Source organism: Arachis ipaensis, chromosome B6 (assembly GCF_059453495.1).
Source record: "Arachis ipaensis isolate K30076 ecotype BB chromosome B6, ASM5945349v1, whole genome shotgun sequence".
NCBI classification, from domain to species: Eukaryota; Viridiplantae; Streptophyta; class Magnoliopsida; order Fabales; family Fabaceae; genus Arachis; species Arachis ipaensis.
The window spans coordinates 37,087,987-37,102,144 of record NC_142441.1 but is presented as its reverse complement, the minus strand read 5'-3'; the positions used below and the strand labels follow the sequence as shown (position 1 = coordinate 37,102,144).

At 34.8% G+C, this 14,158-nt stretch overlaps 2 protein-coding genes across 2 annotated transcripts; one reads left to right on the top strand and one right to left on the bottom strand.

The window, feature by feature from the left end:
• The first annotated feature begins 376 nt into the window (after positions 1–376).
• Positions 377–1,708, top strand: FLA11 (FASCICLIN-like arabinogalactan-protein 11). The gene has a single exon (XM_016352443.3). It carries the CDS (start codon positions 802–804, stop codon positions 1,546–1,548), a length of 747 nt encoding a protein of 248 aa, XP_016207929.1. The 5' UTR covers positions 377–801; the 3' UTR covers positions 1,549–1,708.
• Positions 1,709–2,666: 958 nt separating this feature from the next.
• P58IPK (DnaJ P58IPK-like protein) lies at positions 2,667–7,703 on the bottom strand. The gene is made up of 9 exons (XM_016352444.3): positions 7,309–7,703; positions 6,324–6,489; positions 5,693–5,894; positions 5,395–5,555; positions 5,197–5,290; positions 4,864–5,076; positions 4,594–4,674; positions 3,539–3,757; positions 2,667–3,353 (listed from the first exon to the last, which is right to left on the bottom strand). Exons 1-9 carry the CDS (start codon positions 7,442–7,444, stop codon positions 3,147–3,149), a joined length of 1,479 nt encoding a protein of 492 aa, XP_016207930.1. The 5' UTR covers positions 7,445–7,703; the 3' UTR covers positions 2,667–3,146.
• Positions 7,704–14,158: the final 6,455 nt, after the last annotated feature.

Genomic DNA, 14,158 nt, shown 5'->3' with positions numbered 1-14,158 from the left:
GTTCCAAATTAAATGATAATTTTAAAACGTTTTACAAATATCAGAAAAGAAAAAACAATACAACATTGTGTGTAATTTTTGTGGTGCTCAGAAACTAAATGCTACCAAATATAGAAGTATAAATAGAACGTAGTATTATGTCCCTTAACTGGCATTACGGGTAAAGGCAGTTGCTTAGCTTAGATGGAGGAGTAGACCTACGTGGCCAATGCCATTATTGAAAATATCAATGGTCCCAGCACGACTATCAACGTCACAGTTAATTTTGGCTAATTATTGTCACTAGCGCTTAACTACCAATAAACTTTTTCCGCTTGAAAATGAAGCAAAACTATCATTACTTATTCTAAGATCTGATCAGAAATCACTATTTCTATTTCTATGGCACCTGCATCTTTTTACCTACTAAAACTTTAGATAATTGTTGACTCCGCAAATTAAACTTTTTCTCTCTAACCTTACATTAATGTTCTAATCCTGCTGTTTTTTTTTTTTTTTTATTTATTTATCCTGCCTACCAAAGCAATTCTGCATTTCTGCCTTCTCTTCCCATTCTGTAATGTCTTCCCCTTACAAAGAAAAGTAACACTGTTTGAAGGCCTCTTCCCACCTTATACTAATTGCAACCTTTCACCAAACTTTTTACTAATCAATTCCCATTTATTCACCTCATGTTCTAAGCCCCCCCACACACATGCATATAAATACGACACACACACACACCCTCCTTCAACTTCAAATTAAGCAAACTCAAAAGTTTATATCATTCTTTTCTACCTCCTTCTATTTTGCCCTCAGAAAATGGCAAACCCAGTGATCCACTTCTTCGGCATCTTGTTCTTGTTACAAACAATCTCAGCACAAACAATAGCTCCAGCACCAGCAGGACCAACAAACATCACAAAAGTTCTGGAAAAAGCAGGACAGTTCACAACCTTCATCAAGCTCCTCAAGGCCACACAGGTAGCCGATCGGATCAACTCACAGCTCAACAACTCCAACCAAGGCCTCACGATCTTCGCGCCAACCGATAACGCCTTCGCCACCCTCAAATCTGGCACCTTAAACTCCATAAGCACCCAAGACCAGCTCCAACTGGTGCAGTTCCACATTCTCCCGACCCTCTACACCATGTCACAGTTCCAAACCGCAAGTAACCCCTTGCACACGCAAGCCGGTAGCAGCGACGACGGACAGTACCCTCTCAATGTTACTACTTCAGGGAACCAAGTGAATGTCACCACTGGAGTGGTGGACACAACTGTGTCCAACACTATCTACAGTGATAACCAACTTGCTGTGTACCAGGTGGACCAGGTGCTTCTTCCTTTGGCTCTCTTTGGCGCTCCCCCTACCGCGGCTCCTGCCGAGGCTCCAGCTCCGAGTAAGCCGGAGAAGAATGTGAGGGCCGCCTCGGATGCTCCCTCTGGCTCTTCGGATTCGTCCACGGATGCTTCAAATGCAGTGGCTGTGAATGGCTACACAGTGAAAGGAGCATTGGTTGTTGCAGTTATCACTGCCATCATGATGAGTGTTTCTTGGCTGTGAATGTAAGTCTTGAGATGGCTTCCTTTCTTTTTTTGTATTTTTTTTTCTTTGTTTTTTGTTATTATTTTTTACCTTGCTCCAGAAAATGTCATGCTGATTGGTGATGGTGATGGAGATCTCTTGTACTGTGTATTGCTGCAATATTAAGAAAAAAGTTTTGGATTCGTTTTTCTTTTCTTTTTGCTGGTTTCTTTCTGACTTTTAGTTATTTAAATGTTAATCAAGTTCTATCATTTTCTTTTTTCCCATTATTTTGATTAAAAAAAAATAGCCGTATAAAATTTTTATTTTAGTCTAAGAAATTTACACGATTACTTATTTTGGTTCTCAAAATTTAAAATTACTCATAAAAAAAAAGGGTTATTTTAGAAAGATGGAATTTTTTAACTAAGGATTTCAATGACTAAAATAGATAACTGTGTGAATCTTAAAGACCAAAAAGGAAATTTAGTCACAAAACATAGCTCTACTACTCGTCATAGAAAGTAGAAACAGAAATTTTTTTCTTCTTTCACAAAGCATAAAAAATGAGGTTCACGGCAGTAAAAAATGAAGACAGTTTTTTTTATCGTTCTATCAAAATTATTAGCACTAAAATTTCGCAAACCAGGTCATAATACATATTTCCTTACCAATAAAAGTGCATGGTGTAACATCAATCTACAAATTTGAATAGATCAAGTGTTCATTAGATGGCAGAAGTTTTTCATTGCCGGTTAGAACGAACTCAATCATGTTGAAGAATTTTGTTACGTGTATATAATTTAAAACATAGGGTGATATTATACTGTCAACATTAGATGAGGTGTTGAGCAAATCTAAGTGAAGCCACATCTCATCCAATGGTTGAAGTATCAATACAATATAAATGGAAAAAAGGCTCAATAGTCAGCAAAATTTTTTTTTAGACCACACATTTAAATATTGCTAGCTAACTGCTAGCCAAAAACAATAAAATCTATTGGCCTTCTAGCATTCCTTATATAAATGCACCTGACATTCCTTATATAAGTGCACATATGACATTTTTTTTTTCTGATGATATCTCCCAACTCTACAAGTTTCTAATAAAGAATATAGCAACTTAAGAATCAAAAGCCCATTTCTTACGCCAGAGCTTGATGGACACAGTGCTGTGTATAGGTTGGACACAGATTAGGATACTGCAAATTAAATTAAAGTTGTACAAACGGCAATTTCAACAAAATAGACTTCACAGCAACTAGTGATTCAATGATGATGTGAACTGTGAAGAAATAATACGTCAAAAACGTAAATAATGGTTGCCTAGAATTAAAAAGTCATCAATTCATATATAGTTACAACAACCACATAAACCAAAATGGGGCTGCATCAAAATGTGCCTTCTCTAACTACCACCCATCCCATCCCTTCTGCTGAAAGCAAAAGCTTCCCCAAAAGCACATTACTTATCTTACAAGCATCTTGGGGATGGCCTACGTATCCCTCTCAACAACCGTTAGCAAGTGATTAGTCAACACTCAATATTATTGCTGTGGTCCCTTCAAGAAATCAAGAAAGTCTGTAACTTCCGCCAAGAAAAACATTTGGAGCAGGACTTTCTAATCTCTTGCCAATCAAAAATGGAACTCGTATCCCCCACCCCCGGGAAAGCCTCCTCCGAAACCACCACCGGGAAAGCCACCTTCGAATGTGAAGTGATACTGCTGTCCACCAAACCCACCGGCACCAAATGGATTGAACCCACCACCCCCGCCACTGGTCATGTCTTCAAGGTCCTCCCCTCTATCGTATCTTGTGCGTTTGTCTTCGTCACTAAGTACCTAAAAATGCAATGAACCAACCACTTATTCAACAAAATATAAACGTCCCACAAATTTCTCTGAAGTGTAAAGATGTTGAACATAAGTGAAAAATGATTCTGTAAGAATGATAAACCAGATACCCTCCCCTCATAAAAGCAAAGTCAGGTTAGAAAAGAGTATGACATCTTATTCATGAATATGACCTCATATGCTGCAGCGATTTCTCGGAACTTAGCCTCTGCTTCTTCCCTGTTTTCTACATTCTTATCCGGGTGCCATTGCAAAGCAAGTTTCTTGTATGCGCGTTTTATCTCAGGGGCGGAAGCTGTTTTTGAGATTCCCAAAATCTTGTAGTAATCCTTGCGTTTGCTCAGCTTTAGAGCTTTCTCAGCCCTCATTACTGCTTCACGGATATTCATGTCCTGCATTTACAGACAAAGTACTACTCATCCACAGCATAAACATATGTTTATAAAAGCATTGCGGTATTAGTGAATCATAAAATACCAAATGTTCAACTTCAAATAAGTAAAATTAAATAAAGAGATTTTACTGCAAGTCGAAAACCTTACTATGATGATGATGCGCTTTTTTATGCAGTTTTTGTTTGGGAAAATAAGAAAAAGCTTGTCATTATCAAATTCAACAGCTAAGATCATGAAATAGAGATAAGGAAAGTCTGTTTCGTTTCCTTACTGGATTAATTAATTATACAGGTCAAGAAATTTATCCAAATCTCAGAATCATAAAAATACAAGAATAACAGGGTTTGAGCGAAAGAATAACACGACAAAGGACTAAACTAATTCATCCTATTGAGTTATTAACTAAGAGAGCTAATGAGGTCAGACCAACTTCAGTCTCAAGTTTAACCTATTAATAACCTACAATAAACTTTTTGGATCAACGCATATGGACACTGGTAAAAGATCTAATTTGTCTGGTTCTAACATGAAGCGACATGTATTGGGTCACCTTGCTTTTATGTTTGCTTTCTCTCTTGTTCCTGTACGGTATCCTCTTATTTAGCGGAACACGCATCTGTGCTCTTCGAGCGAAAAAAAAGACTATTAGACTCGCTCCAAGTATGAGGGATACATACTCCGCTTATCTCTTCTCTTTCTCAAGGATTTCTTATCTCGGGAACAACGAATTGAAAATGGAAATATGAATATTTCTTCCTCAGAAAAATCATTCTAAACACTAATTAATTATAATGTTTGAAACATGCCATATGAGTTCAAACTATAAAACAAACCTGAGGAGATTTTTGAGCAGCTGATTTCAGATCCTCAACAGCTCCCTCCCAATCCTCTATTAGAAGTTTGGCTTCTCCCCTCTGAAATATTGAGCATCCAAAAAGAGAATTAGTGCAGCCCATATAAGATATTACTACTACAACATATTTGATCCATCTCGTTACAAAAGACATAACACGAATAAAAGAAAAGACAATTTCTATAAGATTATGGCCCAAAAAATTATTGCCGACAGATAAAAGAAGCACAATTTTGAAATTATATCAAACCTGAACAAGGGCTTCAAGAAGCTCCTCATTGATTTTAAGAGCTTCATTACAACTGTCCAAGGCATCTTTTCCTCTGCCAAGCTTGACTAGGACTTTACATAATTCTAGATGAAGATGAACATTATGTGCAAGATGATCAGGGTCAACTGCAAGTGCAGTTTTGAATTCCTCCACTGCCACACGGAGTTTACCCTTATTTGCATTATCTTCAGCCTTCATGAAGAACATAAGAGAAAAGACAACAAATCGTCAACATCCAAAACAAAAAGAAGACAGAAAAATTGACATGTAATGGTATGCTACAAGAAATTTCAAAAGTTAATCAGGGCTTACACTTTTTGTCTTTTTGAGTAGATTTTTCAATCCAAAATATGCTTTTTTTAATTCACTGTGCTCTGGATCCAGGCGGAGGCCTTTCTGGTAATGCCTAAATATATATATTCACACATAAGATGCATTAATTTGTATTTTTTTTAAAAAAAAATACATAAAATGCTAGAATACTTCAACAACATTTTCCACTTGACAAACCTGGTGGCAACATCATGATCAGCTAAATAGTAATATGCACGACCACGCAACAACAATGCCTCTAAATTATTTTCATCTTCCTTAAGAAGGAATCCAGACTCAGCTATGGCATTTTCATACTCTTTATCAGCTATCAATAACTTCACTTTCAGTAGCTTAGCCTATGGAAAGAAATGCATATAGAGTTAATGTGCTGGTTGAATATAACAAACCCAATCCCTACTGCCTGGGCCTTCAGACTACATAGATATGAAGCTGAAATGATATTAATGAAACTGAAAGAACATAAAAATGTTACCTCGATGCAAGCTGGAGAAAAAACAAGAACAACTTTATCAATATATTCTAAAGATTTTATGAAGTTTCCTGAACCAAAAAGGGACTGAGCTGTTTCTAGGGCACTCTTAGCCTGCAATAGCTGGGAGAGCTCCTTTTCTGCAGTTGAATGTCCAGGTTTGAGCTCCAGAAACTTCTTGTAGCTCCCCTCGGATTGCTCATATCTGCATTAAAAGCACATGAATGATATTAAATTTCAAATCAGGATTATGAGATACTTGGGGGATAAAGATGGGAGGCAAGAAGTGGATAAAGATGGGTTAGCATGATGGCTACTTTCTGAAATCAATGGATTCTCAGAACTCATGGACTCCAGAACCCCCCCCCCCCCCCCAAAAAAACAAAAAGTTGGACAATTCTAAGATTCAAATGTCTTTTAACCACCTGTGTGCAAAGAAATGCTCAAGAGAAAATACATTTCAATAAGCATCACATAATTTTGGTTTCAACACTATCACCTGTTCTTAGAAAACTTTATTTTTATCATCTTACCATCGTCAAAACCAAGACCTAGCATTTAGCATGGAATTTCCTCTAAAGATTATAAAACATGAAGCAAAAGGATAGGATTCAATTCTTCAAATCAAACAGACCTGCACAATTGACGAAGAACTGATGCACGGAATAGATATGCTTCTGAAAGATTTGGGTCTGCTTCTATGGCAGCATTTAGATCATCAAGTGCCTCAGTATAATGTTTAACTTTTATACTTTCTGATACCTTATCAAATAACTCAGCAGCATTTCCAGATTTTCCACCTGATGATACAACCAACAAGATGGTTCAAGCAACAGACAGCAATTCGACATTGAACCACTGTAGAACTTCTAGAGGCACGGAAAGAGCTAGAAATGACAATTTTTGGGGATGTGCACGTGAATTTATTTGATCAATCCTAATGGAGAAATGTGGTTTCTCCATTGAAAAAATGGAAAGGCAAAACAAACACATGGCACAAAATAAAGAAACAACATTCCTGGATATGCAATATCACATCTTTGGACTTTGGGTCAAAGAAGAGGGCCTAAGGCTGCAATATCACTTTTTAATGCAGCTGTTCAGCTCCTCACTTTCTAACTATGGTTGATAAAAGATGTATGGCAAAACCTTCCATCTTCCATTTTATGAACTGATGCTACACTACATATCAACAAAAATACATTGTTTTGATCAATGCACCATCAAATAGGTCCTTACTTTTTCTCTTCTTTTTCTTTCTACCAGTGATAATAATTCAAATACGACCCTAATATATCAAATGCACATCATGTTCTTTCCCAAACTCAAATCCACCTAAGACGTTTGACTTTTTCACCATCAAATTACAAAACTTTTACTACTGCTGTTAAGGGATCAGTTAACAAGTTCCTCATAGGGAACCCCCTAGGCATAAACCCGAATTTGTTCCTTTCGACAACAATCAATGAAACAAAGTCCGATCCAAGCACTAAAATTATGAAATTTAAGCCGGGGCAATAAAAAGGAAATCAAATTACTCCTACAAAGCGATTTAATGAAAAGAAGAAACACCAATTTTGAAGGAGATAATAAAAAACCAGAGTCAGAGTGTTTGTTACCTGAAGCAGAAACTAGAGGCTGAAGGAGAATGAGTTGGCAAACCAAAACAAAGTTGAGTATAAAGAGCGCGTAAAGCAACCCCCTGCACGCTACCGAATCCATCGGCAGCAACAACAAACCCATAACACTAAGCATTGCAAATCTTTTTCCCTTTTCGTTCTGTGTTTTGTGTGTGTCACATAAACATATCGCAGCGGAAGAAGAAGAAATCGATGGAACTGGCCACTGTTCTACAGAGACAGAATAACCTGACGCAGCAGCCGGAGGCAGGAACGGCTTTTTTATTTTAATTTAATTTAATTTAATTTTAATCTGATTTCAGTGATTTGATTTGATTTGATTTGATTTTTCTTAACGAGAAGTAAATAACGAAACCAAAGGAAGGGGTGGAAGTGTGGAACCGGGAATATAACACCAGGTTGATATACATGTCATACCACGTAGTTTTAGCCAATCATTGTTCTACACGTTGGACTTAGGCCAGCCAACTTGCCGTTCTCCTGTTCCCTTGAGTAAAAAGTACCGTCTAATGTCTAATAAGAAAAAAACAAAAAAAATTATGAAGAATGTTAAATCTATTTGTAGCTAATTAAACTTTTATTTAATGTGCATATTTAAAATTTATTATTTGTCATTAAAAATATTTTAATTTCCATAAATTAGCATTGAATTAAAAAAAAAAAAGCAGTCACAGTCGCGAAACATCACAAATATTTAACAAGATATGTATCTTTTGTGGGAGAATCTATGATGTTGTGTTTATTCAATTGTTAATAATAAATAAATTAATAATTTTTAGATTTTATTTTACAATTTAAATTTAAGGAGCGAAAACAATTTTTTTAAAATTTGAATTTTTAAAATAAGATAATATAATAAAATTTTAAAACCTAACAAAAAGATAAGTTTTAAAAAAATTTAAATTAAACAAAAAAATTACTAAAAAGACACCAAACTTAAAATTTAAATTCAAATGAAAGATAAGATAACAAGATAACTAAAAATTTGAAAAATTTAAGAAAAAGATAAGTATGATAAAGATTAAGAAAGATAACAAGATAAGATTTGAAAATTAAAAAGAAAATTGACTAACCCAATAAGAAGATTACTAACAGGACACCAAACTTTAAAATTTGAAATTAAATTAAAATAAGATAACAAGAAAATTTGAAATTTAAAAGGGAAAGATAAACAGTATTAATTTTAAAAATTTTTAAAAGAAAAACACTAAAAAACACCAAATTTAAAAATTTTGAAATCAAATCACAATAATTTTCGAAAATTTTAAAAGAAAAACACTAAAAGACATCAACTTTAAAAATTTTGAAATCAAACAAGAAAAATAGCAAGAACAATTCGAAGATCAAGAAAGCAACAAGAACATTTTTTTTAAGATCAAGAAGAAAACAAAATTAAAAGAAAACTAATAAAAAGTACCTGAGCTAAGTAATAAGACAAACGGTAGTTGCCAATCTCGAACAATCCTCGACGGCGCTAAAAACTTGGTGTGCGAAAATGAAATTCGCACAACTGAACCGGCAAGTGCACCGGGTCGTCCAAGTAATACCTCAGGTGAGTGAGGGTCGATCCCACGAGAATTGTTGGATTGAACAAGCTGTGGTTATCTTGCAGATCTTAGTCAGGCGAATAAAAAGATGATTGTTATTGTTGTAGGTGCATAAACAAAACAATAAAGAAAACAATAAAGAACAGACATGGAAACAATGATAGAAGGTAAGTTAAGGCCTTGGAGATGCTTGTTCTTCTAGATTAATACTTCTTACTGAATACTTTAATAATGAGTGATTCGTTCAATGGCAAGGCTATAAGTGATTAAAGCCAGGGCTAGTGGCCATTAATCTCCTTTGATCCAGATCACACGCAGGTGCTAATGGTCATCCAATCTGAACGAGGGTGAAGCACTGAAGCTTACGCAATCTAGTCTCCGGTGATCCTACTCAAAATGTCACAGACAAGGTCAGATCTTCCGGATCAGAGAATGATGCTCTGTAATCTAGCCTTAACACCACAGAGACCTCAATTACCCATGTCTAACGAGATTTCATGTCACGTATCCCAATGGGCCCAAATACTCTCTTGAAACCTGTGATGTATTTTCAAGCTGTAGCTCAATACTATCCGGCTAAAGTTTCGCAAGAGCTCATGTAGAATAAGGAGTCATACTCTCGTTCCACCCCAGATTCATAAAGATGAAAAATGAAAAGACATCATAGAATGGAATCAAACATGAATTAAAGTAGAAGAAGTAATAATATTAATCCATAGGAATGAGCAGAGATCCTATCCTTAACCTAGGAGGTTTAGTTGCCCATAATTTATAGAAAATAAAGTGTGATATGTTTTGAGAGGCTGAAGATCCTAAACATGGGTGATATTCTCCTATATATACTAATCTAATAATTAAAAACTACAAAAATGATAAACTAAGCAAAAGGTGCGAAAATCTACTTTTGGGCCCACTTGGTGAGTGCTTGGGCTGAGATTGGCGTCCAACTTGGATGAGCGGGCGTGTCCACGCTTCCTTGTGCTCCCTTGATGGTGTTGAACGCCAGTTTTGGGCGTTCAACGCTGGCCTTGGTCCTTCTGGGGCGTTGAACGCCAGAAAGGGGATAAGTTGGGCGTTCAACGCCCATTTTGGGCAGTTCTTTTCAAAGAAAAGTATAGACTATTATATATTGCTGGACAGCTCTGGAAGTTAGCTTTCCAACGCCATTGGGAGCGCATCTATTGGACCTCTGTAACTCAAAAAATATTCATTTGAATGCATGGAGGTTAGGATTTGACAGCATCTGCTATCCTTTCTTCGCCTCTGAATCAAACTTTGCCAAAACTTGACAAATTCACCCAAAAATTACCTAAAATCATAAGAAAAACACAAAAACTCAAAGTAGCAACCAAAATATTATTTTGCACTAAAACCTACTAAAACATAATAAAACTTAATAAAATATAACTAAAAATACTAAAAAAACAGTGTCAAAAAAGGTATAAAATATCCACTCATTAGTTACATCTTTGACCAAGTATGCCAATAACATCGTATCAATTACAACCTCCTTTGAATAATTCTAATTGAAAATTAAAAGACCTTGGCATAAGTGGACGAGTATATTCCAAATATCACCAGGAAATTAACTTAAATATATTTGCTTGATAAATCAAATTTTCTTTGCTTGAAGACATGTAATTATTGAAAATGAGAAAATTTAGTTGTTTATTGACAATTTCTATTGACATTTATCTTACTTTTGACAAGTTAGGAGTGTCAAGTTCTTTTATGTTGACAATCCAATTTATATTGAAAATATCAGGTGATTTTAAATTACCAGTGTCAATTAACATTAAGAGTGCCAAATACCTTTAAATTGATATCTTAAAAACATATTTTCTTGACAAATTGAATGCTAATCATTAATAGACTTAACAAAATTCTTAAGTCTATAAAAGTTTTTACATTGATAGTTGAATACCTAATTATTGTCAATAGAATTTGTTAGAATTTGTTCGACTGTATAAAGTTTGTAAGCGTGTCAAATGATATCTATTCTAATTTTTGCACATTAAATGTGTCTCAATTGATCTTTGTCTTAACCTTCGATATTTTAGTTGAAAGCTTTTGACACATATTCCTTTATTATTCCAATTAATATTGTTAATTGACACAATTTTTCTAACTTTAGAAATAACAAAATCTTAACTTTATGAAGTCGTTTCTTTCATATGTTAAGCACTAAGTGTTAATTAGATTTAATAAAATTTCTAATCATATGAAATCTTCATACTGACATTCTAATCGTTTTGACTCTAAACGCAAATAGACTCAACAAAATTTCTAAGTCAATTAAACTTTTGTACTTATGAATTACATACCCAAATGTCAATGAGAGATTGTTTTTGCCATGATTTTAGACTTGACGCATTTTTTTTTAAATAAAACTATAACAATGTAAATAAAATAGTTCGAACAAAAAGACAAGAAAGAAATAAAAATTTAAAAGATAAAAAAAATAAAAAAACTAAAGAATATTAGGATGAATAAAAAAGAGAAAAGAGATTGAAAAATAAAAGAAGAAAAAAATTTCGGTAAATAAGAAAAATAAGAGTTAGAGAAGGGAAAAAAGAAGAAAAAGGATAAAAATATAAATGAGAAAAAGATGAAAAGACGATAGAAAAACAAAAAAGATGAGCCCATTCTTTGTTATATATTTTTTATATCCTTATCAAAATTATCTCTTATTTGCAAAAAAACTATTTACCTTGTCCTTCAAAAATTTCTTTCGAATTACCTTTTACATGGTTTATTGGTGCGCGAAATTAGAACTTGTACAACTGAACCGGCAAGTGTTGTAGAAAGATAGTTATTGTTGTAGGGGCATAAAATAGAGTAATAAAGAAAGCAACAATGAATTAACGTAAAAACAATAATAAAGAATCAATTAAGGCCTCGGAGATGCTTGTTCTTCCGAATTAATACTTCTTATTGACTACTTTAACAATGAGTGATTCATTCAATGACAAGGCTGTAAGTGATTAAGCCATGGGTCGTGGTCATTAATCTCCTTTGATCCAAACCATACACCCGAACAGGTCAGTCAATCTGGATGAGGATGAAGCTCACACAATTCAATCTCTGATGATCCTACTCAAAACGCCACAAACAAGGTCAGATCTTTCGGATAGGAGAATGATGCTCTGTATTCTAGCCTTAACGCCACAGAGACCTCAATTACCCATGACTAATGAGATTTTATGTCACGTATCCCAATTAGCCCAGATAGTCTCTTGGAACCTGTGATGTACTTTCAAGCTGTAGCTCAATAATATCCAGCTAAGGCTTCGCAAGAGCTCATGTAGAATAAGGGATCATACTCTCGTTCCACCCCAGATTCATAAAGATGAAGAACAAAAATACATCATAGAATGGAATCAAATATGAATTAAAGTAGAAGAAGTAATAATATTAATCTAAAGGAATCAGCAGAGCTCTTATCCTTAACTTAGGAGGTTTAGTTACTCATGCTTTAAGAAGGTGTAAAGTAATATGTATGTGCTTCTTCCTTCCTGGGAGGCATGATCCTCAAGAGGAAGGAAGAACCTAATTTATAATAAAAACTCTAAGAATAAACCTAAAAGATATTTTTTTAGTTAAAAATTACAAAAAGAAAATAAGATAAGCTAAGAAGTGCTAAAATTCACTTTGAGCCCACTTTGGTCATGTGCTTCGTATGCCTGGCGTTCAAATTAGGATTCTGGGCGTTGAACGCCTATTAGGGGGGTGAGCGTGCTATTTTCCTTGCTTCCTGGGTGGCGTTGAACTATAGTCTTGGGTGTTCAATGTTGGCCTTGCTCCTCTTTGGGCGTTGAACTCCAGTCTTGGGCGTTCAACTTGGAGGCTGGTCCTTCTTGGGCATTGAACTCTAGAGGTTGGCGTTCAATGCCCTCTTTGGGCAGTGACTTCAAAAGAAAAGTATAGACCATTATATATTTCTGGAAAGCATTGAAAGTTAGATTTCCAACGCCGTTGAGAGCGCATCAATTGGACCTTTGTAGCTCAAAATATGCTCATTAGAATGCACGGAGGTCAGGATCTGACAGCATCTGCTATCCTTTCTTTGCCTCTGAATCAGCCTTTGCCAGATTTCACCAATTTCACACAAAAATCAGCTAAAATAATAAGAAAAATACAAAAACTCAAAGTAGCATCCAAAAGCTGAATTTTGCACTAAAAATTAATAAAACTTAATAAAACATAATAAAATATAAGCAAAAACACACTAAAAATGCTGTGAAAAAGGGTATAAGATACTCCGTCATCAGAATACCAAACTTAAAATATTGTTTGTCCTCAAGCAACCAACAACAGGATAAGACAATTAGAAGAGAAAAATACAATAGGACTCAGAGATGTCAATGAAGCTCAGTTCCAAATATTGAATGGGGCTATTCGCTCTTTATTTCTGAACAGTTTTGGCATTTCACTTTCCTTTGAAGCTCAAAAATATTGACATCCCTTGGAATTAGAATCCGGATGATATTACTTACTCTCTTGTTTTAGCTTTTCTTGATTCTTAAACACAGCTTTTTGTTTTGATGCTTTGCACCTCTTTGAGCCTAGTTGTGCTCTAAGCGTTTTGTTTTCAAGTATTACCACCGGATACATAAACGCCACAGGCACTTAACTGGGGGAACCCTTTGGATTCGAATTTAGCTTTGCTTAAATTCCTAGACAGTGGTGCCCAGAGTTCTTAAGCGTACTCTTTAGCTTTGGATCACGACTTTAACTGCGGAGTCTCAAGCTTTTTACTTGACACCTTCACACCACAAGTATTTTGTTAGGGATAACAACTCATTTGAGCTTTTTAGGCCAATTTTGACCCTCCTAACCATTGATGCTCAAAGCCTTGGATCCTCGCTCTTTTTTTTTTTTTGCTTTTCTTTTTTTTCTTTTTTTTTTTTTGCTTTTGTTTTTCTTTTTCTTTTTGCTGCTTTTTCTTTCTTCAAGAATCAATATTTTTTAATTTTTTAGAGTATCAATAATACTTTTCTAAATTTACCATTCTTCAAGAGCCAACATACTCAACTCCAATATCAAATATGCGCAGTTAATTCATACATTCAGAAAATAAAGATAAGGCCACCACATCTTAAGTAATTAGAATAACTCATGATATAACTCGAAATCTTATACATTTTATTACTTCTTTTTGAAAAATATTCTTTTTAAGCAAGGTGGGCAATTCATGAGACATCTTTAACCATAAAATTTTTTGAAAATTTTGAAAATAAACTACTAAAGCAAAATTTTGAAAAAGATCATGCAAAAGCTAG